The 23,083-nt window shown below is 41.9% G+C and overlaps 1 protein-coding gene and 1 long non-coding RNA gene across 2 annotated transcripts in view; one reads left to right on the top strand and one right to left on the bottom strand.

Moving 5' to 3' along the window:
* LOC101832299 overlaps window positions 1-21,792 on the top strand; it is a 27,398-nt gene extending 5,606 nt beyond the window's left edge. The window contains exons 2-5 of the mRNA XM_013119568.3: window positions 14,341-14,517; window positions 15,814-15,913; window positions 18,290-18,420; window positions 20,914-21,792. Of these exons, the coding sequence (XP_012975022.2) occupies window positions 14,341-14,517; window positions 15,814-15,913; window positions 18,290-18,420; window positions 20,914-21,207 (702 nt within the window). The 3' untranslated portion in view covers window positions 21,208-21,792. The remainder of the gene's footprint in view (window positions 1-14,340; window positions 14,518-15,813; window positions 15,914-18,289; window positions 18,421-20,913) is intronic.
* LOC121137102 lies at window positions 15,488-23,083 on the bottom strand. The gene is made up of 3 exons (XR_005874328.1): window positions 22,893-23,083; window positions 16,801-16,879; window positions 15,488-15,896 (listed from the first exon to the last, which is right to left on the bottom strand). It is a non-coding gene; the product is annotated as an uncharacterized LOC121137102 (long non-coding RNA).

The following is a 23,083-nucleotide window of genomic DNA, read 5'->3' as shown; positions in this document are numbered from 1 at the left end:
TGTATTCCAGGAAAGGCAACAAGAAGGAAAATAGTAAATATGAAGGAAATTAGACTTTCAGAGAAAGAATCGAGTATAAAAGCAGATTATAGTCCCTAGATTTTGTTTTCTTCTGTCTTACATCAATTGACTTCTTGATATAATAAAGAAACTCTGAATTTCATTTTAACAACATGCTTAGATTTACAAGAGGAGAGCCGTACCCAGCTCCAAAGCCAGCTTTGGTTTAAATGAATTGGGACCAAAAGAGTGTTAGGAAGTAAAGAGAAACAAAGTTTATAAGGATGTAAGTTAAGAAAATTAGACATCCAAATATCAGAATCTTCTCTGTTTGATGGTTCTTTTGGTATCTACACATTTAGTATCTCCTTGATAGTTGGAGATGGGTTTTCCTGTGAGGACAAGAACAGAACACTTCCCTTTCCTTTGTGAGGTCTCCTTACACCTTGTAGAATATGACTTTGTGGAAGAGCTGTCATCTTTCCTTCTCCCAAGGTTTATCCTAGTCAGATAGAATCTTGATCAATTTTGATGGAATCCAAAGCTTTTCTTCTCCTGTGGAAACAAAGGTGAAACCCCTTCCCCAGCATAATACATATCTTTGTTTCCAAACTGAGGTCAACACATCCTTGAAATACACTGGCTGATTTAGTTCAGAAGTTTTTTCTGTAGTCCAGCATCTTTCTGCAGCTGTTAGTCCTTTCTCATTAGCATTGAGAAAGTTTAATGTTAATAAAGCATTGGGTATAATCTGTATTTGGGAGACTTTGTTCTCCCTGGCTGTTTATGGAGCATTTCTTTTAAAGTGTGATTCGATCTCTCAACCAATGTCTGTCCTGTGGGATTGTATGGTATACCAGCTATGTGTTTGATGTTTCAATATTCGAAAAACTGTTCCAATTTGATGGAGACATATGCTGGAACATTGTCAGTTTTTATTTGTGCAGGTATACCCATAACTGCTGTCACCTCTAAGAGGTGTGTGATAACAATCAGCGTTTTCAGAGCTAAGAATGGTAGCCCATTGGAACCCTGAAAATGTATCTATGGTATGATGCACATATTTTAAACTTCCAAATTCTGGAAAATGAAACACATCTATTTACCAAATTTCATTTTTGCGAAATTATAGAATGAACAGGTGGGACAGTTTCTTATTATTTCCTTGAAATATGATATCCTTATTATATCCTTAAAGAAGGATAGAAAAATAGAAAAATACTTCTTTAAGCCATTGCTATTAACATGGTGGCTTTTTAATGAAATTCTGAAGCTTCTAGCACACTTCCTATTAATAAGTGATCAATTCATCATTACCTTGTATGTATGTGGTCAGTGCTATACATAAGATCTCTCCCTACAATGGTGGATGATTTTTCTGATGTGTTCTTGGATTTGGTCTGCCAATATTTTATTGAGTATTTTAAAATCTATGTTCATTAGGGAAATTGGTCTGTAATTATCTTAATTGTGTCTTCATGTGGTTTGGTGTCAGGATAACTGTAGCCTCATAAAAAGAGTTTTGCAATATTCCTTCTATTTCTGTTGTGTGGAACAATTTGATTGGTATTAGCTCTTCTTTAAAGTTCTAGTAGAAGTCTGCACTGAAACCATCTGGCCCTGGTCTTTTATTGGTTGGGATACTTTTGATTATTATTTCTATCTCCACAGAGGTTATAGATCTATTTAATTTGTTTTTCTGGTCTTGATTTAACTTTGGTATGTGGTACTTCATTTCCTTTAAATTTTTCAATTTTGTGGAGTACAGATATTTGAAGTATGACCTGATGATTTTCTGGATTCCTCCTTGTCTGACAGTCTTTCTTTTCATTTCTGTTTTTGTTAATCTGGATGTTCTCTCTGTATCTTTTGATTAGTTTGGATAAAGATTTGTCTACCTTGTTGATTTTTCTCAAAGAACCAACTCTTTATCATTAATTCTTTGTATTGTGTTCTTTGTTTCTATTTTATTTATTCCAGTCCTCAATTTGGTTATTTCTAGCCATCTACTCCTCCTGAGTGAGTTTGCTTCTTTTTGTTCTAGAGATTTCAGTTGTTCTGTTAATTCGCTAGTGTGGGATTTCTCTAGCTTCTTCATGGAGGCATTTAGTGTTATGAACTTTCCTGTTATCACTGTTTTCATTGTGTCACTGCCCCATAAGTTTGGATATGTTGTGCTGTCATTTTCATAGAATTTTAGGAAGTCTTTAATTTCTTTATTTCTTCCTTGACCCAGTGGTAACTCAGTTGAGTATTGTTCAATTTCCATGAGTTCATGGGATTTCTGCAATTAGTGTTGTTATTGAATTCTACCGGTTAGCCATGCTGATCCCATAAGATACAGGGGGCTATTTCAGGGTGTTTTTTTTTTTTGTATCTGTTGAGGTTTGCTTTGTTGCCGAGTATGTGGTCAATTTTAGAGAAGGTTCATGGGGTGCTGAGAAGAAGGTTTATTCTTTTGTGTTTGGGTGGAATGTTCTATAGATGTGTTAGGCCCACTTGCCTCATAACGTCTGTTAGTTCCTTTATTTCTCTGTTAAGCTTCTGTCTGGGAGACATGTCCAGAAGTGACAGTAGAGTGTTGAAGTCTCCCACTATTAGTGTGTGGGGCTTAATGTGTGATTTAAGCTTTAATAATGTTTCTTTTATAAATGAGGGTACCCTAGTATTTGGGGCATAGATATTCATCAGATTTCATCTTGATAAATTTTTCCTGTGGTGAATATGAAATCACCTTTTTTTATCTCTTTTGACTAATTTTAGTTTGAAGTGTAATCTGTTAGATATTAGGACAACTACACCAGCTTGTTTCTTAGGTCCATTTGATTATAAAATCTTTTCCCAACCCTTTACTCTGAGGTAAAACCTGTCTTTGTAGTTGAGGTTTGTTTCTTGTATGCAGCATAGGGATAGATTCTGTTTTCTTATCCTATTTGTTAGCCTATGTATTTTTAAAAAAATTTTTGAGAGTTTTTCTGTGTAGATTTGTAGACCAGGCTGGCCTGGAACACACAGAGATCTGCCTGCCCCTGCCTCCCAAGTGCTGGGATTAAAGGTGTGCCATCACCGCTCAGTTAGCCTGTGTCTTTTTATAGGGAATTGAGTCCATTGACATTAAAGGTTAATAATGACCAGTGATTGCTAGTTCCCATTGTTTTTGTTTTGTTGGTGGTGGCAGTATTGTGTGTGTGTTTCTCTTAGGGATTTGCTGGTGTGGGATTATCTACTGCCTATGTTTTTGTAGATGTAGCTAACTTCCTCGGGTTGGAGTTTTCTTTGTAGTACTTTCTGTAGGGCTGGATTTATTGATAGGTATTGTTTAAATCTGGCTTTGTCATGGAATATCTTTTTCTCTCCATCTATGGTAATTGAAAACTTTGCAGGATATAATCTTGACTGGCATCCATGGTCTCTTAGTGTCTGCATAATGCCTGACCAGAACCTTCTGGCTTTGTTTCCATTGAGAAGTCAGATGTAATTTTGGTAGATCTGCCTTAATGTTTCTTGGCCATTTTGCTTTGCATCTGTTAATATTTTCTTTATTCTGTATGTTTAGTTGATTATTATGTGGCACAGGGGACTTTTTTTGTCTAGTCTATTTGGTGTATACTGTAAGCTTCTTGTACTTTCATGGGTATGTCCTTCTTTAGGTTGGGAAAGTTTTCTTCTATTATTTTGTTGAATGTATTTTCTGCCTCTTTGAACTGGACTTCTCCTTTTTCTATACCTATTATTCCTAGGTTTGGTCTTTTCATGTTGTCCCAGATTTCCTAGATATTTTGTGTTAAGACTTTGTCGGGCCGGGCGTTGGTGGCACACGCCTTTAATCCCAGCACTCGGGAGGCAGAGGCAGGCGGATCTCTGTGAGTTCGAGGCCAGCCTGGTCTACAAAGTGAGTTCCAGGACAGCCTCCAAAACAATACAGAGAAACCCTGTCTCGAAAAACCAAACAAAAACAAAAACAAAAACAGACTTTGTCGGATTTAACATTTTCTTTTACCAATGAATCTATTTCCTCTTTCATATGTTCAATGCCTGAGATTCTCTCTTCCGTCCCTTGTATTCTGTTGTTTATGCTCACAACTGTAGTTCTTGATCTTTTACCCAGATTTTCCATTTCCAGAGTTCCCTCAGTTTGTGCTTTCTTTATTGCCTCTATTTCAATTTTCAAGTATTGACCCGTTTCCTTCACCTGTTTGATGACTTTTTCTTGGTTTTCTTTAAGTGATTTGTTGATCTCTTCCAATTTTTTGTCCTTTCCTCCATTCCTTTAGGGGAATTTTTTCATTTCCTCTTTAAGGGCCTCAATCATCCTCATAAAGTTATTTTTAATGTGGGTTTCTTCTGCTTCATCTGTGTTGGGATTTTCAGGTCTTGTTGCTGTAGCACCATCAGTTTCTGGTGGTGTTGTATTGGTCTTTGTGTTGTTGTGTGTACTCTTACCCTGTTGTCTACCCTTCTCTTCTTCCAATTGGTCCAGGTGCAGCCTGTGCTACAGGGGTCTCTCTTCCTCCAATTGCTGTAGTTGGGGGCTGTGGCTCCATTGAACGCTCCTTCCAGTGCAGGTAAGCTGAGCCTTGGTGATGGCTCCTCTAGGTGTAGTTGGCCCAAGGCTCAGATGGTCTCTTCTCTCAGTGCAGGTGGTCACATTCTCCAGGGATGAGGATGCGGCTCTGGCTCCAGTGGTCAGATAGTTTCTGGAGGCGCTGATGCTCTACATAAAGCTCTACTGACTCCTCACACCACAGGGGCAGTCTTGTCTCTATGAAACCTCAGACTGAATGCTTAGAATCATTATTTTAAACTTTGTTAGGTCTTAAGTGGAAATTCCAGCCTCACATTGGGTGTCATATGTAGGCAGAATTTTTCTCTATACTGGCAGTTGCTCCCAAATAACCTCACAGAGGCTTATTACTAATTATAAATCCTCAGCCAGTACCTCAGGCTTATTACTAACTAGCTCTTGCAACTTAAATTAACCCTTTTCTATTACTCTATGTGCTGCTCTGAGACTCATGGCTTTACCTCTCCTGCAGGTCCTGCTTCCTTTCTGACTTGCTGGAGACTCCTCTGACTCTACCCTTCTTCCCAGCATTCTTTCTGTCCCAAAAATCTTGCTTAACTATCCACCAATCAGCTTTTTATTAACAATGAAACCAACATATCTTCACAGTGTACCAGATTATTCCACAGCATTGCTGTACAGATTTTTAATTACAAAAAATTATAACTTCTCATATATAAGGCCTACAGAAACAGCTATTAATAGATTCCTATTTAGAATGACATTCAAGTTGGGTCCTCGTATACTACAATACAGAACTAATATTAAATACTCCAATTACTGGTTTCCAACAGTTTTGCTATTTGTTTCTTCTTCTTCTTCTTCTTCTTCTTCTTCTTCTTCTTCTTCTTCTTCTTCTTCTTCTTCTTCTCCTTCTCCTTCTCCTCCTCCTCCTCCTCCTCCTCCTCCTCCTCCTCCTCCTCCTCCTCCTCCTCCTTTTTTCTTTCTTTATTTTGAAAAGGGTTTCTCTGTGCAGCTCTGGCTGTCCTGGAACTCACTCTGTAGACCAGGATGACCTTGAACTCAGAGATCTACCTGCCTCTGCCTGCCGTGTACTATTGTTCAAGATGTGGGCCACCACCACAGGCCTGCCATTTGCATTTCTAATACAAGTATGCATCTTTCTAGTTTATATTCTCATTTTATAGCATATGCATATGTGACATGCTTCCCATTTGTGTACCTTTGTTAGGAAAAAACTCAAGTTTCAAATAGGATATGGAGAAGTAACAAGACTCTAAATCTTGCATGATGGCGGTGGTTTGAGTGAGAGCGGCCCATACGCTCATATATTTGCATGGTTAGTCTTCAACTGGTGAACTGCTTGGAAGGGTTAGGAGGTGTGGCTCTGCTGATCAGTGGTAGTGCACGCCATTACTCATTAATCCCAATACCCGGGAGGCAGAATCAGGCAAATGTCTGTGAGTTCAAGGCCAGTCTGGTTTATACACTGAGTTACTAGGACAGCCAGGGCGGTTAGACAGAGAAACCCGGTCTTAAAACAAACAAGCAAAAAGGTATGGCCTTGTTGGAGGAGGTATGTCAAAGAGGGTATTCTTTGAGGTTTCAGAAGCCCATACCAGATGTAGTGTCTGTCTGTCTGTCTGTCTGTCTGTCTGTCTGTCTGTCTGTCTGTCTGTCTGTCTCTCTCTCTCTCTCTCTCTCTCTCTCTCTCTCTCTCTCTCTCTCTCTCTCTCTCTCTCTCTCTGTCTCTCTCTGTCTCTCTCTCTGTCATGCTCCCTGCCATGATAATCGTGGACTAAACCTCTGAAACTGTATCAAGTCCCCAGTTAAAACCTGACCTTTATGAGTTGCCTTGGTCATGATGTCCCTTTACAGCAGTAGAATAGTAATTAAGACCATGACTAGGCAGAAAGCAAGTTCTTCGGTCACAGCATCATTGGTACCAAAAGTAGATGAGATGTGATGGATCAGACAAGTTTCTGTTTCTCTTCAGACTGAACACAGCAGGAGCCTCAGCACTGGTTCACTTGTCTCTTAGTCCCATGGGAGAAAATGCAGTGAGTGGCCCAGGAGATAGTGGAAATCTTCCAGTACAACTTTCTATGAATCCACCTTCAGGAATTGCTGAGGTGCTGGAGAAAGGTAGTCATTGAGCTGTTCTTTGAAAAGGATTTCCTAGAGAACTAGGGAGCTGCTGACTCTTTCTGGCCACCAAGCAAAGTGGCAGCAAGTGCTGAGGAAGCAGTCAAATTGGCAGGAGTGTGGATGAGCTCACAGGGCCCAGGAAGCAAATCCAGTCCGTCATGCCATGCTTCTTCCGGACTTTCTGTATGCTAAGCTTGTTGTCGTAATAGCAAAGGAAAAATGTTTTCATTGCCCAGATCTGTCTCATCAGACCCGTCGGTACAGGAGAATTGGGAACAAAGCAGCACAGTGATAAATAATAATGTAAGTTCTCATGGGGTAGCAGGATCAGCAATGAAGAGTCTGCCTCAGCCCATGATTTCTCTGATGAAAAATACCAAACATGAAGAATTAAAACACAACTCAGTGGATGTATGTATGCCATTTGACAAAGTCCAAGGAAGTCTGCTCTTGGTGCTCTGTTTAACATTATAATAGAAATTCTGCCAAGGGCAATTATGTAAGAAAAGTTAATAAAAATTATCATTAGAAGCAAGGATGTATGTATTATAAAGGTGGCATGATCTAGCATATAGAAAATCCTAAGAACTCCACAAAATAAAACATAATAAGTTCAATGAGGGAGCAAAATTCAAGAACAAAACAAGGAAATCAATTGCATTTTTGTACACTTGAAATAAACATCTCAACATAATGATTTCAAAGTGAACCTGGGCTATATAAGGTCCTGTCTAGAAAAAAAAGGAAGGAAATGCTCAGAGGTGAAGTTTGGAAATGATTCCGGTAAAAGCAACATCAAAGGGAACAAAATCCTGAAGAACAAATGTAACAGAATAAGCTGCCAGCTGAGCTGCTCCAGGCAAAATGCAGGGGCTGGGGCGTGACAGGACGGGATGGGGCGGGGGACATGACGACAACAGAGGATTCCTGCTGCATGGAGGCACCAGCCACCATGGTTTCCCTTCCATGATGACTATGAACTGCATAGGCACTGAGCTGCACTCCTGGAATCCAGTTGTAGAGAGGGAGGAGTGATGAGCAAAGGGGTCAAGACCATGCTGGGGAACCAGCATAAGACTGAACCAGACCCCCTGAAAGTGGGTGTCAGTTAGGGGGCTTGGGCAGTCTTTGGGGCCACTGGCAGTGGAACTAATATTTATCCCTAGTGCATGAATGAACTTTGGGAGCCCATTCCCTATGGAGGGATACTCTCTCAGACTAGACACACTACACAGGGGTGAGCCTAGGTCCTGCCCAAATGATGTGACAGACTTTGATGATTCCCCATGGGAGGCCTCACCCTCCCTGAGGAGTGGATGGGAGGAGGGATGGGGAGATGGTGCAGGGAGTGAGAAGATGGGAGGGAGAAGGAACTGGGATTAGTATGTAAAATAGATTGTTTTTAATTTAAATTTAAAAATTTTTAAAGGAAAAAAAACAACAAAAAGAAAGAGAAAAAAGAATGAACGAATGAATATGAGAAAACCAGACACAGTATCTATCATGTGTGCAGTCATAGCATTCAGAAATTGAGGCAGGAGGATCGTGAGTTCGAGATTAGCCTGGGCTACATAGACCATGGTCAAAAAAAGAAAAGAAACCCTTATGTTTAGGATCAACTGGTTTTATGCATTTATTTGTTTGTTCATTTATTTGAGATAGGGTCTTGCTGTGTAGCCCTGGATTGCCTGGAACTCACTATGTAGATAAAGTAGCTTGAAACTCTGAGATCTGCCCACCTGTGCCTCCTGGGTACTAGGATTAATAGCTGTACAACTGCACCTGGCCCAAGGTTATCTGATTTTTGACAAAGATGCCAAAAGAAAATGATCTTTTCCAGCAAATGTTAGAACAGCTGATACATGCAAACGAATGAAGTTGAGTCCCTGTTTCAAATGACATGCAAAAACTCTGTCAGTAGAGCAGAGACCTTAATATCAAAGGAACTCATTAAACTCTTAGTAGACATAATAATAATCTGACAGTAGATTCCTAGATAGGAAGTCACCAAAACCACAAACACTCAAAAGAATAAAAGGAGAAAAGGGGGTCTTTAGTAGGAGAAAATATTTTAAAAATTGAGTACCTGGGAAAACATGATGAAATCCATTATTTTGCATAAGCAGTATATATTAATAAAAATGCTAAATCATCTGATAGAGAAAAATCTTTCTCAAAGTTGCCATTTCAATAAAAAGCTAATTTTCCCAACTAAAAAGTGGGCAAGAGGACTTGCGAGATGGCTCAGGTAGAGATGGCCCTTGTGACCAAGCCTGACGACAGGAATTCGACCACTAGGACCACACTGTGCAGAAGAAAAGCCGTCCAGTGAATAGTGTCCTCTGTCCTCCACATGTGCACTGTGAATAGTGTCCTCTACATGTGCACTGTGAATAGTGTCCTCTACATGTGCACTGTGAATAGTGTCCTCTGTCATCCACACGTGCACTGTGAATAGTGTCCTCTACATGTGCACTGTGAATAGTGTCCTCTACATGTGCACTGTGAATAGTGTCCTCTACATGTGCACTGTGAATAGTGTCCTCTGTCATCCACACGTGCACTGTGAATAGTGTCCTCTGTCATCCACACGTGCACTGTGGCGTGCCCACCTCTCAGCCCCATTACACAGATAACTGCAGAGGTGGCTCAGTGGTTAGACCATGTGCTGGTTTTGCAGAGAACCAGGGATCCGATTCTAGCACCCATGTCGAGTGGCTCACACCTGCCTGTAACTCCAGCTCTGGGGGATCCAGCATTCCCTTCTGACCTCTCCATGGGTGCATGTGCGCGTGGGTGCGTGGGAGCACACACACACACACGCACACGCACACGCACACGCGCACACTCATATGTGACACACACACATGCACATAAAAAATCTTTTAAAAATATGTAAGTGGGCATGGGATCCAAATAATCATCTTTTTCAAAGGACATATATAGATGACCGCGTGGATAAATGCTTAGTGCTGTAAGTCATCTGCTCTTAAGGGCACACCTTCAGCGTCCTAACTTGTTTCTCCCCAGGCTATGTCTCTTAAGGTTCCACCATATTCCAGTCACACCAGAGGCTAGCCATTAGTCAAATCCTTTAACACTGTCTTTTGAAGACATTCCAGATCCCAGCTGTAGCAGCAATATCACCTGCTAGGTTTGGGCACCTACCAGTAAGTCTGGTGAAGTACTTAACAAATGAAAGTTGTCCTTTTTCATAATGTTACACATTTAGAATTGAGTTGCTTGAATGTGTTTGGGGAGAGTAAGAACAGACTTCAGGTTTATAGATGGGATTACATTTAAAGGTAAGGAGACCAGAGAGGTTACACTGGTTAAAAGCATGTGCTGTTGCTGAGGGCTAGAATTTGGTCCTCACATTAGGCAGCTCAGCCAACTCTGACCTCAGCTGTAAGGGATCTGATACTTGGGTCTCCACAGGTGCCTACAGTCCCATGCATATAATTCTTCCATACACATAATTTTTCAAATGATAAGAAATCTTTAAAAGTTTTGTTGGTTTTCTTATCGAGACAGTCCCCCCATCCTACCCACCCCCCACACCCTGGCAGTCTTGGAGCTTGCTATGTAGAGAAGGCTGGCCCTGAACTCACAGAGATCTGTCTGCCTCTGCCTCCCAAGTGCTGGGATTAAAGGCGTGTGCCACCAATGCCCAGCTAAGGGTGTTTTTTTTTACTTTTATATGAAGACTATCATAGGAGTGCTTTACTCCTGATACATTGTATTGAGACTTAGAAGTCTCCATAGTTGAAAGGACAATTTCTTGGTTTTTAACTCTGATTTTTTTACTGCATGAGCCCTGTTTCAGGTGGTGTTAAGCCCAATGATGATCTCATATGAAATGAAAACTGATTAAGTCATTCTGGGCCTTCAAGAGACCTCTGCAGCAGGGCCCAGGGACTCCCCCCAAGAGAAGACCCACCAGCTCCTAGTTCTCTCATCTGCCTGCATCTCTCCTTCCCTGAAACTTTCTTCTCCCTACTGTATGAGTCTTCTCTTCCACATAGCCCCTGCCTTCCTTTTGCATGCTCCTGGCCCACCCTGACTCTCATAGACTTGCTATACCTTGTGACTTTTAACCTGACATCACTGCCATCTGCCTCGGCATCTCACTGCCCATGTAACCCTCCAAGTGTATGAGTTATAAAGACAGTGCTTTGGGGCCTGGAAACCTCATAGACCGGTGGCTGTTTACCCCATCCTGGCTACTGGGTAGGAGAGCTGAGTGATGTCTGCAAGACCTCACAGCCTGGACCTTCATTTTCAGTAGGATACATGTGTACATAGAAATATGGGTGTGAAATGTGTATGTCAGCAATAGGCTGGGACCCAGGAGGAGCATTCTTCACAGAAGTAGAACCAATAGAAGACTATAATTGACAATGGCATTATTTCATGATGGGCCCAGCATCCTTTTCAGGATAGGTATGACATCTGAGGCTTGTTCAGATGAGTATAGAAGTCCCACTGTCTGTGACTAGTAAACCCACTGGAGAGCCAGAAGTGAATGGATTCAATGCAAGGCTCCAGACTGAGAACTGGCAGCTTCAGTGCCTCAGGGCAGGAGGAGACAAATGTTCTCTTGTAAGAAGAGAGCTTGAGACAGGCATGGTGTCGCACGCCTTTAATCCCAGTACCAGGGAGGCAGAGGCAGGTGATCTCTGTAGCCTTCTTTTTCTATTGGTTCCTTGTCAACTAGGATTCCTCCAACAAGAGCAGAGGTGGATCACCTTTACTCTACCTGCCTATTAGGATAACCTCTTCTAAAACACTAACAGATGTTGACTACGGTGGTTTGAGTAGATGTTCCTGAGTCTTGAGCATTTGAACACCTGATCCCCAGTTGGTGGCTTTGTTTGTGGCAGCTTAGCACGTGTGGCCTTGTTGGAGAAGGTACATCACAGAGAACAGACTTTGAGGGAAAGGCCTCATCTACAACTAGTTTGTTCGTCATGTTTGTAGTGCAAGATGCCAAGATGTGAGCTCTCAGCTCTGCCCCGGCTGCCATGCCTGCCTCTGCTCCACCATCATGGACTCTAACCCTTGGAGCCGTAAGCCCAAGTAAGCTCTTGTTCCTATAAGTTGCCTTGGTCCTAGTATTTTATCACGGCAACCAAAAAGTAACTAATACAACAGTTATCTGGGAATCACTTACTTGCCCAGTCAAGTCGACTGAGCTACATTAAAGTAGCCATCACAAGTATAAAGGTGGGTGTCTTAGTCCCTATTCTATTGCTATGAAGAGGCACTGTGACAAGACAACTCTTATAAAAGAAAACATTTTATTGGAGGCTTGTTTACAGTTCCAGAGGTTTAGTGCATGTCCATCATGGCAAGGAGCATAGTGGCATACACAGTGCTGTAGCAGTAGCTGAGAGCTACATCATGATCTGCAGGCAGAGACAGACTCTGGGCTTGGCATGGGCTTTTGAAACCTTAAAGCTTTCCCCAGGGACACACTTCCTCCAACACAGTCACACCTCCTAATCTTTTTTTTCCTTTTGTTTTTCTTTTTTGTTTTTGTTTTTGTTTTTTCCTTTTGTTTTTCTGAGACAGGGTTTCTCTGTGTAGTCCTGGCTGTCCTGGAACTCAGAGATCTTCTGCCTCTACCTCCCAAGTGCCTCCGATTAAAGGAGTGCCCAACCACTGCAGGGCTCCTCCTAATCCTTCTAAGTAGTGCCACTCCCTGGTGACTAAGCATTCAAATATATGAACCCATGGGGGCCATGCTTACCCAAACACCACAGTGGGGAGCTGGAGAGATGAGTCAGCAGTTAACCGTGCTCGCTTCTCTTCTAGGTATTTGAGCTCAGTTCCCAGCAGTGGAGTCAGGCAGCTCAGGACTACCTGTTTCTCCAGCTTCAGGGATCTGACGCCCTCTTCTGGCCTCGGTGGGCAGCTGCACTGAAGTCCATATAGCCACAAATAGACACATACACATCCACATAATTAAAAAAATCTCTGCCTGGTGGTGCAAGCCTTTAATCCCAGCACTCAGGAGGCAGAGGCAGGCGGATCTCTGTGAGTTTGAGGCCAGCCTGGTCTATAAAGCGAGTTCCAGAACAGCCAGGGCTACACAGAGAAACCCTGTCTCAGGAAAAAGAAAAGTGTGTGTGTTTGTCTTGGTGGTGGTGGGGTGGATATAAAAGGAGCAAGCCCAGATCTATTCTGTGGTCTAGCACTTAAACATGTAGGGAAAAATCAATTGATACAGTGTCCTATAATAATAGACTTAAAACACATCCTCGTTATAAACCTGGAATCTTATTAATTATACTCTAGGAGGCATAGCTATACACCTAAATGCAAAGTTGTGTCTAAAGGAAATTAAGTCATTCAGTCCTTATGATAGCACCATTGATGCTTTTATTATCATACTTCACACATGAGGAGATTGAAGGGCAGGGAGGTAGCCTACCCTGGGTCACACAGTGGATAAACTGCCGTGGGGCTGACCAGGCAGCCTGGTTCAGACAGCCCCGCATTACGTTTCACAGCTTCTGCTTGCCCAAGCAGAATCATGGCTTTCTGCAGCCTTCGTCTAACATTCCTTGGTAAGAGAAATGAGCAGGAGGCACATTCAGACTTTTGGTTGCTTTCCTCTTTTCAGTTAATAACATATTGTTAAAATTGTTGCCTTTTTGTTGGCTAACTTTAAAATTTTTTAACTTATGTTCACCTTGATTTTTACTTTATGTCTCCGGATTTTGCCTGCATTGTGTTTGTGCACTACATGTGTGCAATGTCCGTGGAGGCCAGAAGAGGGCACCAGAGATCCTGGGATTGGAGTTACATATTACTGTAAACTGCCATATAGGTGCCAGGGATCAAACCCCAGTTAAGAGCAGCCAGTCTCTTAAGCCCCGAGCCATCTCTCCAGCTCCTGCAGACTCATTTTTTTTAAAGACACAAGAGTGTATAGTGGGAAGAATATAGACTCTAGAGTCTGACAGTTCTAGATTCCAATGCAGATTCAAGCCGTTATCTCTGTGTGACCACTATAGCCTTTCTGATCCTTGATCTGTCATATTGGTAAAATGAAACATTTTAGGAGTACTAGAAAGTGTGTGTAAAGCCTGGTGCTTGTTTGGTAGCAAGACTGTTATTAGGGTTCTCCTGGCAATCACTTACTACCCTTAATTTTCTTTACTGCTATTGAGTGGTACCTCACATGGACTTTCCTCTTTTGGTTTTCTTTTATCCCCCACTCAGGGCCTTGCAAATGCTAAATACAAGCTTTATCACCTGTCCTTACTTCAAGTCAGGTGTTGCAAATACTTTTTTTTTTTGAGACAGGGTTTCTCTGTATTGTTTTGGAGGCTATCCTGGAACTCGGCTCTGTAGACCAGGCTGGCCTTGAACTCACAGAGATCCGACAGCCTCTGCTTCCCAAGTGCTGGGATTAAAGGTGTGCGCCACCAACACCCAGCTCAGGTGTTGCAAATATAAATTCCATATTTCCTCTCTACATCAAGCATTACTGATTACTTAAGTATTGTTGCATGTTGGGCCCAGAATCCTTGTCACATTACTCAGAGCAGTGACTTATAACCAGTGGGAACTGACACAAGAGATGGGTCTGTGTGTTATCTCTCCTTTAGGACCAGATACAGAGTGGCTCACCTAAACTTGTCTTTATTTCCTTTCAGTCTCTTCATCTTTTGACAAGTAAGGTTTGGAACAAGTTGCCTGTGATGACCCTGAATTCTTTCCTTTTTGAGGATGAGAAAGAAGAAAATTCCAAGCCTATTGGTCGTTACCCTGTTCCCTATAAGAAGGACCTGCCCTTTGACATTGTGGAGCTCATGGAGGAGATGGAAAAAACGGTGAGCTACAGCCTGCTTCAGGGCTCAGGGCCAGTGACGCCTGTGTTGGCCGCAGTGTGGCCACCAGCACTGCTGGCCACAGTCCGCCCAAGCTCACCACTGCGTGGCCCCTTCCTGGGTCCAGGTGCCCTACTCCATGTGCTCTTATTCTTGGCTTCTGTGTCTTTACTCTGTTCCTTAGCGACTGAAGCACACTCTGTAGTTCTGTATAGCACTGTAGTGTAGTGCGTATACATAACCAATATACCTCATGCTAGCTGCTAACGTGCGTATACATAACCAGTATACCTCATGCTAGCTGCTAACGTGCGTATACATAACCAGTATACCTCAGCGAGGATGCATGCTAGCTGCTAACGTGATAGGTAGCTTGCCTTTTCCTCTAAAATCAAGCAGAAAAGTGAAAACAAACAACAATCTGAGTCTATTACACGGTTAACCATTATTAATATGTTGATGTTTTCTACTTCCCTGTAAATTTCTTTAATGGAGTTTTGTTATCTTGCATATGTTTCTAGATAAAAACATCATTATTTTTAGTGGTGCTTTTTATGAGGCCAACTGTATAAAGATACTCTATTCATCTCAGCAAGCTTCCACAACTGGACTTGAGCTTGTAACAGACTGCTCATATGTGTATCTATACACGTGTATATATGTTTATCCATAGATCTCCTCGTATATCCATGAATTTCTCTTTGATTGTAGTTTAGTTTTTGTTATATTCCTTTTTCTACCTTAAATAATTTATTTTCCCATTTGTAGAGTAACATTATAAAATCCACAGTATCAAATCAACCTCATTGCTTAAACTAATTCCTTAAAAATTTTGTGAAAACATATTTTAATAAAACTGAACCAAAATAATGTATCTCTGTAATAGCTTCTGTATAAATCAATAATAATTACATGATCTGATTTTTATCTTTGAAGCTTTTGACCCTAATATCCAAGATAAATTCAGTGCTTTAATGTTCTAGGAGCAAGGAACAGCAAAATATGCATGGCAGGAGTCTGGCAGCTCTGCAGCATCTGTGTAGTGAGCTCTGATAAGCAGATTTCAGTAGCTGGGGATTTATTTGACCTAAGTCAGAGAACCTAAATGATAGGTCGACCCAGGTGTCCCAGTCTCTGAGTTTCAGAATGTTAATTACTAAAACCATCATATGCACTGTAGAAGTAACAGTTACACCCTGAAGTGAGGGATGCCTAGGGAGCCAATAACTGTCCCAAAACTGCATCCAACACAGGCATGCCTCGTTGTTGTTGCTCACTCTGTCTCTTCCTTTTCTGCAGACAGGATTTTTACCCAATGTCTTTAAAGTGTTGGCTTACCGGCCCTTGGAATTCAGAGCTTATTTTGCTTATTTCAACGCCATCTATAATAAAGAAACAGGTAAATGAAAAAGCAGTACTAACACGTTCTTGGATAAAGCCTAAATGCTTGCCTTCTGCCTCTAGCCATTCTAACCCAGCCCTAGGTTACTACATCTGGGAGTAGCTCAGCCTCTGGGATATCTCTGGATTCTTGTTTTCTTGTTTGTTTTATTATTAGTGGCAGTCGGTGGGGGAGGGATGACAGAATGAGAATGAATATGTGAGCCTTATTATATATCCTAGCTGACCTAGGACTCATTGTGTAGCCTTGGCTGGTTCTGAACTCACAGCATTCCTCCTACCTCAGCTTGTCAAGTGCTGGGATTATAAGCATACACCACCACATCCAGTAGCAACTCTGGATTTTGAAGCCAATATCTGAATACAGTTTAATGACTATAGTTCTAGAATTTAAATAAATTAAGTAATAATAATCTTTCTTAGGGAATAAAAGTCATCTGTGGTTCTTTATAGCCTCTGAATAAAGTCATGAAATCAAGGACTTATTTCTTAGGATTCAGCTTGGGTTACTACTACCTAGAGTGAAAGTATACATTGGTTTTAATAAGATTTTTTTTCTCTATCTCTCATCTAATAGTTTCCATATGATCTGCTAAGGATTGATAATAATGATTTCCTTCTTTTTGAGGGGGGTAGTTCAAGACAGGGTTCCTCTGTGTAGATCAGGCTGGCCTTGAACTTAAAGAGATCCACCTACCTCTGCTTCCTGAGTGCTGGGATTAAAGTTGTGCAGCACCACTGCCTGTCAATATACTGTTTTCTTCATTTTAGGAACTGCCCTTACTTACAGGCTTATGCTGGCTCATGAATGTCACCAGCAAAAAGAAGTAGCCATTGTTGTCATAGGGTCAGGACATAGGAGTTGCACACAGTACACCCACTTACATCTCACAGGCTGAATTTTGTCCATCACGTTTAGATACAAAGGAGGGTGCGCCCTTATGCTCAGCTGCATTAGGAGATCCTGATTATTAAAAGAAAGGGGGAGTAAAAGATATGGATTGTTTGGTTTTGTTTGTTTGTTGAGATGGTCTCACTCTGAGTCATGTCTGGCCTGGAGCTCACTATGTAGACCAGACTGGTCTTGTAGAGCTCCCCATGCCTCTGTCTCCCTAGTACTACGATTAAACACATACACCATGGTGCCTGGCAAGTGACCAGGGAACAACATATTGGGAGATAGCAAGTCTGTCATGGTGACTCTTCCTGCCTGCCAAGTGCTGGGATTAAAGGCTGCTGCCTGGCCTCTGTGGCTAACTAGTGTGGCTGCTGGGATTAAAGGTGTGTGCCACCACTGCCTGACTTCTTTGGCTAACTAACGTGGCTAGCTTTGTACTCTGATCTTCAGTCAAGCTGTATTGGTTAGCTCATAAACAAAATGTCACCACACTTGGTGTCTTGCATCTCTACTGAGCCTTAACATCTTTCTGCCTTCCCTTCCACACAGCTCCCTGATCCCTGAGGGAAGGGATTTGACAAATATATCCCATTTATGTTTGAGAATTACAGAGTTTCTCACTGTCGGCACACTGTCCAGTTGTGGGCCTCTGAATTAGTTCCCATCTGCTGTAGGAGGAAGCTTCTGATTACGGCTGAGTGAGACCCTGATCCTCGAGCATAGCAGAAATGTCCCTTAGGAGTCACTTTATTATTACATTGCTTTAGCAGAACAGTAGTATGAGGTTTTCTTCTTGGTTAGTGCTGTATCTAGTGTTAGGTTCTTGGCTGCCCGAGCAGTGCCAGGCATGGGTCCATCTCATAGAGTGGGTGGTTACTCCCTCAGTTTCTGTACCACTATTGCACCTGGGTGTTGTACAGACAGGTCAGCATTGTAGCCTTAAGGGTTTGTAGCTGGCTTGGTTACCTTTCCCCTCTGCTAGTATGAGAGGTGCCTTCCAGTACCATGAACACTGGACAGTAGGGGTGGAAGCTTTAGCTAGGCATTACCACAACTTCTTCATGTTCAATAAGATATGTAGGCGTTGTCTTCAGCAATAGGGCCTTACCAGCAGTTTCACATATACTCTTTTTGTTTTGTTTTGTTTTTTGAGATAGGGTTTCTCTGTGTAGCCTATGCTGAAACTCACTCTGTAGACCAGGCTGGCCTGGAACTCTGCCTCCTGAGTGATGGGATTAAAGACATGTGTTACTACCACCGGGCTCACATATGCTCTTGAGAGGAGAAACACTATAAAAAAAGAACAAGTTGATTTTAGGAAGAGTCGAGTGATATGAAGACAACAAGGAAGGAGAATGAATGTATAAATAAGGATAGGCAAGTCGATAGATGGGCAGAGTTTTGATAAAACATGCCCAGGCCATATAGGTTCTGTTTGGGGTTTCTAGCTGGGTCTCCTTTTCTTTTCCTCTCCAGGTCGGCTCAGCAAAGCTGACAAGGAACTCATCATTATAGTGATCAGCCTGGATGTGAGGTGTCTATACAGTGTTGTTGTCCACAGTGCCCTATACAGGCTCTACTCCAAGAACCCAGTACTCTCTGAGCAGGTGGGTGCCCACCTCTCCTGTGTCAGTTTTAGGGCCTCTTTGTACCTGGAAAGGGGGCAAAACCCATGTCATTATATGGTGCGGGGCATAATCATACACTTAAAATTCTTCCCACTGTGTGAGTTTGTTTCTAGATCCCATCACTTCCCTGCTGGATACATGTGATTTGGAGGTAGCAAGCAACTGAACCTCCCAGCTTTATGCCAGATGTACTGGTTACTTGACCTATATTCTCTTTTCTCTGAAGTGAGTCTTACTTTAACCATTTTATACTATTCCATTGTAAGATGACTTATTTCAAAATTTTTGTTTGTTTGTTTTTTGTTTTTCCAAGATAGGGTTTCTCTGTGGGACTGTCCTGGCTGTCTTTGAACTCACTTTGTAGACCAGGCTGGTCTTGAACTCACTGAGATCCACCTGCCTCTCCCTCCCAAGTCTAGGATTAAAAGCTTGTACCACCACCACCTGGGAAAAGCTGTTCTTTTTTTGCCATGCTGTACTGCTTGCAGTTTCCAGTGTTAAATGATACACCCACTGATTACTCTAAGAGGAACAAAGTCAGTTTATTAGCTTTTCTTTTATTTTTTTAGTGCTGGTGTCAGGCTTTTTAGGCCAGTCAGTTTTATCTTTCTGGAATGGCCTCTGCTCTTTCTTGTCACCAAATTTATTGTTAAGTTGGTCCTGTTTCCCCAGTCAGTGACTTAGTTTTGTCCTTAATTCATCTCAAATCAGGCTTTGGCCATCAGAGGTTATCATAATTATTCAGAGTATGAGCAAAAGATAGAAACAGCCAATGAGGATTTGCCACCAAGCTCCCCCAGTTCTAATTTCTACCCCTACAGTCTTCTCTCCTGACCTACCTGGGTGCAGATTGTGTTGCTAGCCTTCTGGTAACTTCCACATCAGCCCCTTTGTCCTGCACAGTGCCTCCTCCAGTCAGCTGCTCCTTGTTCATTTAGGCTTTGTCAGGCCTCGCCTTCTGGTTACCGTTAAGCATGTAGTCATACTGTGGTTGCTAAGTTGGTCTAATATCTTTAGTGTTTAGTGGTTTCCAGTATTTTATGCAGCAGAAAAAAATGATTATTAGTGCAATCTGTGGGACCTCATGTACTTGGGTCCTGACCCCAGCTCTGCCATGATGTACGAATGTGACCTTAGGGAAATTCTTTGCTTCTTTGAACTGCAGTTTCCTCTTAATAATACAAATACTGCTGCTCAGAGAATACGATAATAAATATGAAATGCCAAACACATTCTTAAGGCATCCATGGATAAATGTGAGGGTCTTCTTTTTGTTTGCTTTGGGATTTAGCTTTGTGAGACAGTCTCTTGTGCTGTAGCCCAGGGTGGCTTGGGATTCACTGTGTAGCCTAGGTAGACTCATACTCTCAGGAAGCCTCCTGCTGCAGCATGCGCCACCATACTTGGGTAAATAGAAACTATTAATTTCACAAATACTGTGTTTTGGTTGGGCATCACTAGGGATAGATTAAGTCATGGATATTTAGAGGGAAAGGGAGGATTTGTTTGTTTATTTTTAAGAGACACAGTCTTACTTTTTTGCCCAGACTTTTACTAAACTGAATTAAGCAATCCTCCTGTCTAGCTTTGGGTAGAAGAGATTGCCACTGTGTCTAGGTAGAAAAAAAAGAGTTGTTTCCTTTTTTAAAGTTAGGGCATGCATGCAAGTCCACACGAGTATGTGTGCACCAACCACATGCACGCAGGGATCCTCAGAGGCTGGAAGAGGGCGTTGGATCCCCTGGAACTGGGGTTACTGCAAGTGTGAGCCCACATGTGGGTGCTGGACCCTGAATCTGGGTCCTGGGAAAGAGCAGTGAATGCTCTTAACTGTTGAGTCATAGTTCAAGCCTGAAAATAAAGAGGGTTTTGAAGCTAGAACAAGCAAGAAGACTTTTAAAAAACTTCTATTTAGGTTTGTGTGTGCTTTGCCTACATGTATGTGTACCATATGTGTGCTTGGTGCCCTCGGAGGATGGAAGAGGCTCAGATCTCCTGAAATTGGAGTTACAGAACTAAATCTAGATCCTCTTCAAGAGCAAGTACTCCTAACCGATGAGGCATCTTTCTGGTCCTGCAAAAACACTAAACATGGCTTTGAACTAGATTTCCAGGTTTATTATATTGCATTAGGCTTGACCAAGATATTTATCTTTTTGGCCTGACTTTGCTTTATTCTAGAATAATCTTGAGAGCCTTTGCCCATTGATTTCATTAGACCTTGGATTATATTCGCTGTATTGTTTTTTTTTAATATTTTATTTATTTATTGTGTATACACCCTTCTGCCTGCATGCCAGCAGAGGGCACCAGATCTCATTCAAGGTGGTTGTGAGCCACCATGTGGTTGCCGGGAATTGAACTCAGGACCTTTGGAAGAACGGTCAGTGTTCTTAACCGCTGATCCATCTCTCCAGCCCCATATTAGCTGTATTGTAATGGACTAAGCTTCGATTTTGTGTTTCATTACAGGTCTGTATAAACTGGAGAAAGTCTGACCTCCCCCCTCGAGAAAAAGCAATGGTAGAGTTTGCACTTGCTATTTCCCAAGCTGATGACATAACAGATGACCATTTCAAAAAGCTTGAAATGCATGGCTTCAATAGAGACGATGCCTGGGACATAGCTACCATTACAGCTTTCTATGCTATGGCCAACCGCCTTATTCATTTTATTGACATCACTCCTAACAAGGGGTACTATTCACTGGGCAGAAACAATGATAATAAACAGACAGAGAATGAATTCACTGCTCCAAAAGTATAAAAGCCTGACAGGAAAGGCCAGTACTGATTATTTCAGTTATGTTGTATTAGAAGACAGCAGTTGGATAGCAATTACAAATAAATACAAAAACATCTAGTTATTGGCTAGGGAAAAAATTTTGGTTCCCACCTACCTGATGAAGTCCTTGCATGTCTAGGGACATGTTATACTTGGGGCTTGGGAACATAGTTCAGAAAAATCTTTGTTGATTATTTACTCCCATTGTGATCCAAAAGGACTAAGGCAAAGGAGTTCTGATGATGCTTTAAATGTGAGTAGACATCTAATTAAATTTTGGCTACTAAAGTTGAAAACGTTTAGTTTTCTACACAGTATTACCTAGATATTGGCCAATATAGACTGATTTGTGTCAATTCCTTATTAATATGGCTGTATGTATAGATTCTCAAAGGTAGGGACAACAGGAACAGTCACAGCTAAATTTTAGTTCTATTTTTAGTGCCTTCTCAATTTTTTTTACTGATTTTATGGAATTTTAGTCTTACATAATATTCTCTTTTTTGTTTTGTTTTGTTTTTTTGTTTTTCGAGACAGGGTTTCTCTGTATTGTTTTGGAGGCTGTCCTGGAACTAGCTCTGTAGACCAGGCTGGCCTCAAACTCACAGAGATCTGCCTGCCTCTGCCTCCCAAGTGCTGGGATTAAAGGTGTGCGCCACCAACACCCGGCTCATAATATGCTCTTATTTTAGGTTTTATTAAAATGTTTGGAATAAACGAGTATTCACATATTAAATACAAATGTTTTAAAAACCAGGCATTACTATATTACTTATTCTCTCTGTTACCACTACTGCCTTAATTTGTGTCAGTGTTTTGTCTTGTCTTCTCCAGGGGTTACAGTCAGGGCTACACACATGCTAGGCAAGTGTACCACTGAACCACCGCCCGGCAAGAACAGCTCTTTTTATTATTATTATTATTATTACTATTTTTTTTTTGGTTTTACGAGACAGGGTTTCTCTGTATTGTTTTGGAGGCTGTCGGTCCACCCTGGCCTCGAACTCACAGAGATCCGCCTGCCTCTGCCTCCCGAGTGCTGGGATTAAAGGTGTGCGCCACCACCACCCGGCGAGAACAGCTCTTAAATGGCTTTGGGACCTTGGTATGTTTTTCATGTTGAACTCCTGAAGTGTGAAATCTGGTTATCTGGAGCCAATACAAACTAAATGAAGACTTACTGATTTTCTGCTGAAAGTTTAACCATTGACTATCCAATAACCATCCTCCAGATGTCCTGCAGGTCTATCTTCACAGGCTAATATCGCCCTCCCGGTTTACCATCACAGCCACCAGATGTGAACCTCCTACAACTCTGCCCTCAATAAGACCTAGACAGTTTTTCAGATCCTATGTCTGTCTGCTGTTCCTCTTACCTCAAGCTCTCCTCTTTGAGGACTAAGATTCCCTACACTGAAAACTTGCATTCCCGGTTAATGCTTTCCCTGAAAACAGGTTTATTTGCACTCAGAAGCAGCCGTGAGAAAGACCTATCCTTGGGGGTCCTTAGTGCAGTGCTCAGCAGATGTAGTATGAGCAAGACTCACAGTAGACCTTGCTTTGTGGGGTTGAATTGATTCAGCTCTCCAGCTCCGCTCAGTTCCTTACTCCTAGCTGCATATACGTTCTTTTTGCGGGGAAGAGAAGGCTCTAACATTGATTCTTACCTGACTGTGCAGTAGCCGAGATTTGGGCAGAGATTTATGACACCAATAGGTTCCTTTATTCTAGGCACCGTACAGCCCATTGATTTTCACGTGCCAATGTTCTTGACTCTTTAGACTTCTAGGTTGAGTAGGCAGTGCGCCATGAGATTTACGATGTGACCTACATATAATACAGTAATACACCCAGCCCC

This window comes from Mesocricetus auratus, unplaced genomic scaffold (assembly GCF_017639785.1).
Source record: "Mesocricetus auratus isolate SY011 unplaced genomic scaffold, BCM_Maur_2.0 Super-Scaffold_6730, whole genome shotgun sequence".
In the NCBI taxonomy this organism is placed as follows: Eukaryota; Metazoa; Chordata; class Mammalia; order Rodentia; family Cricetidae; genus Mesocricetus; species Mesocricetus auratus.
This window is presented reverse-complemented; position numbering and strand designations above follow the sequence as displayed.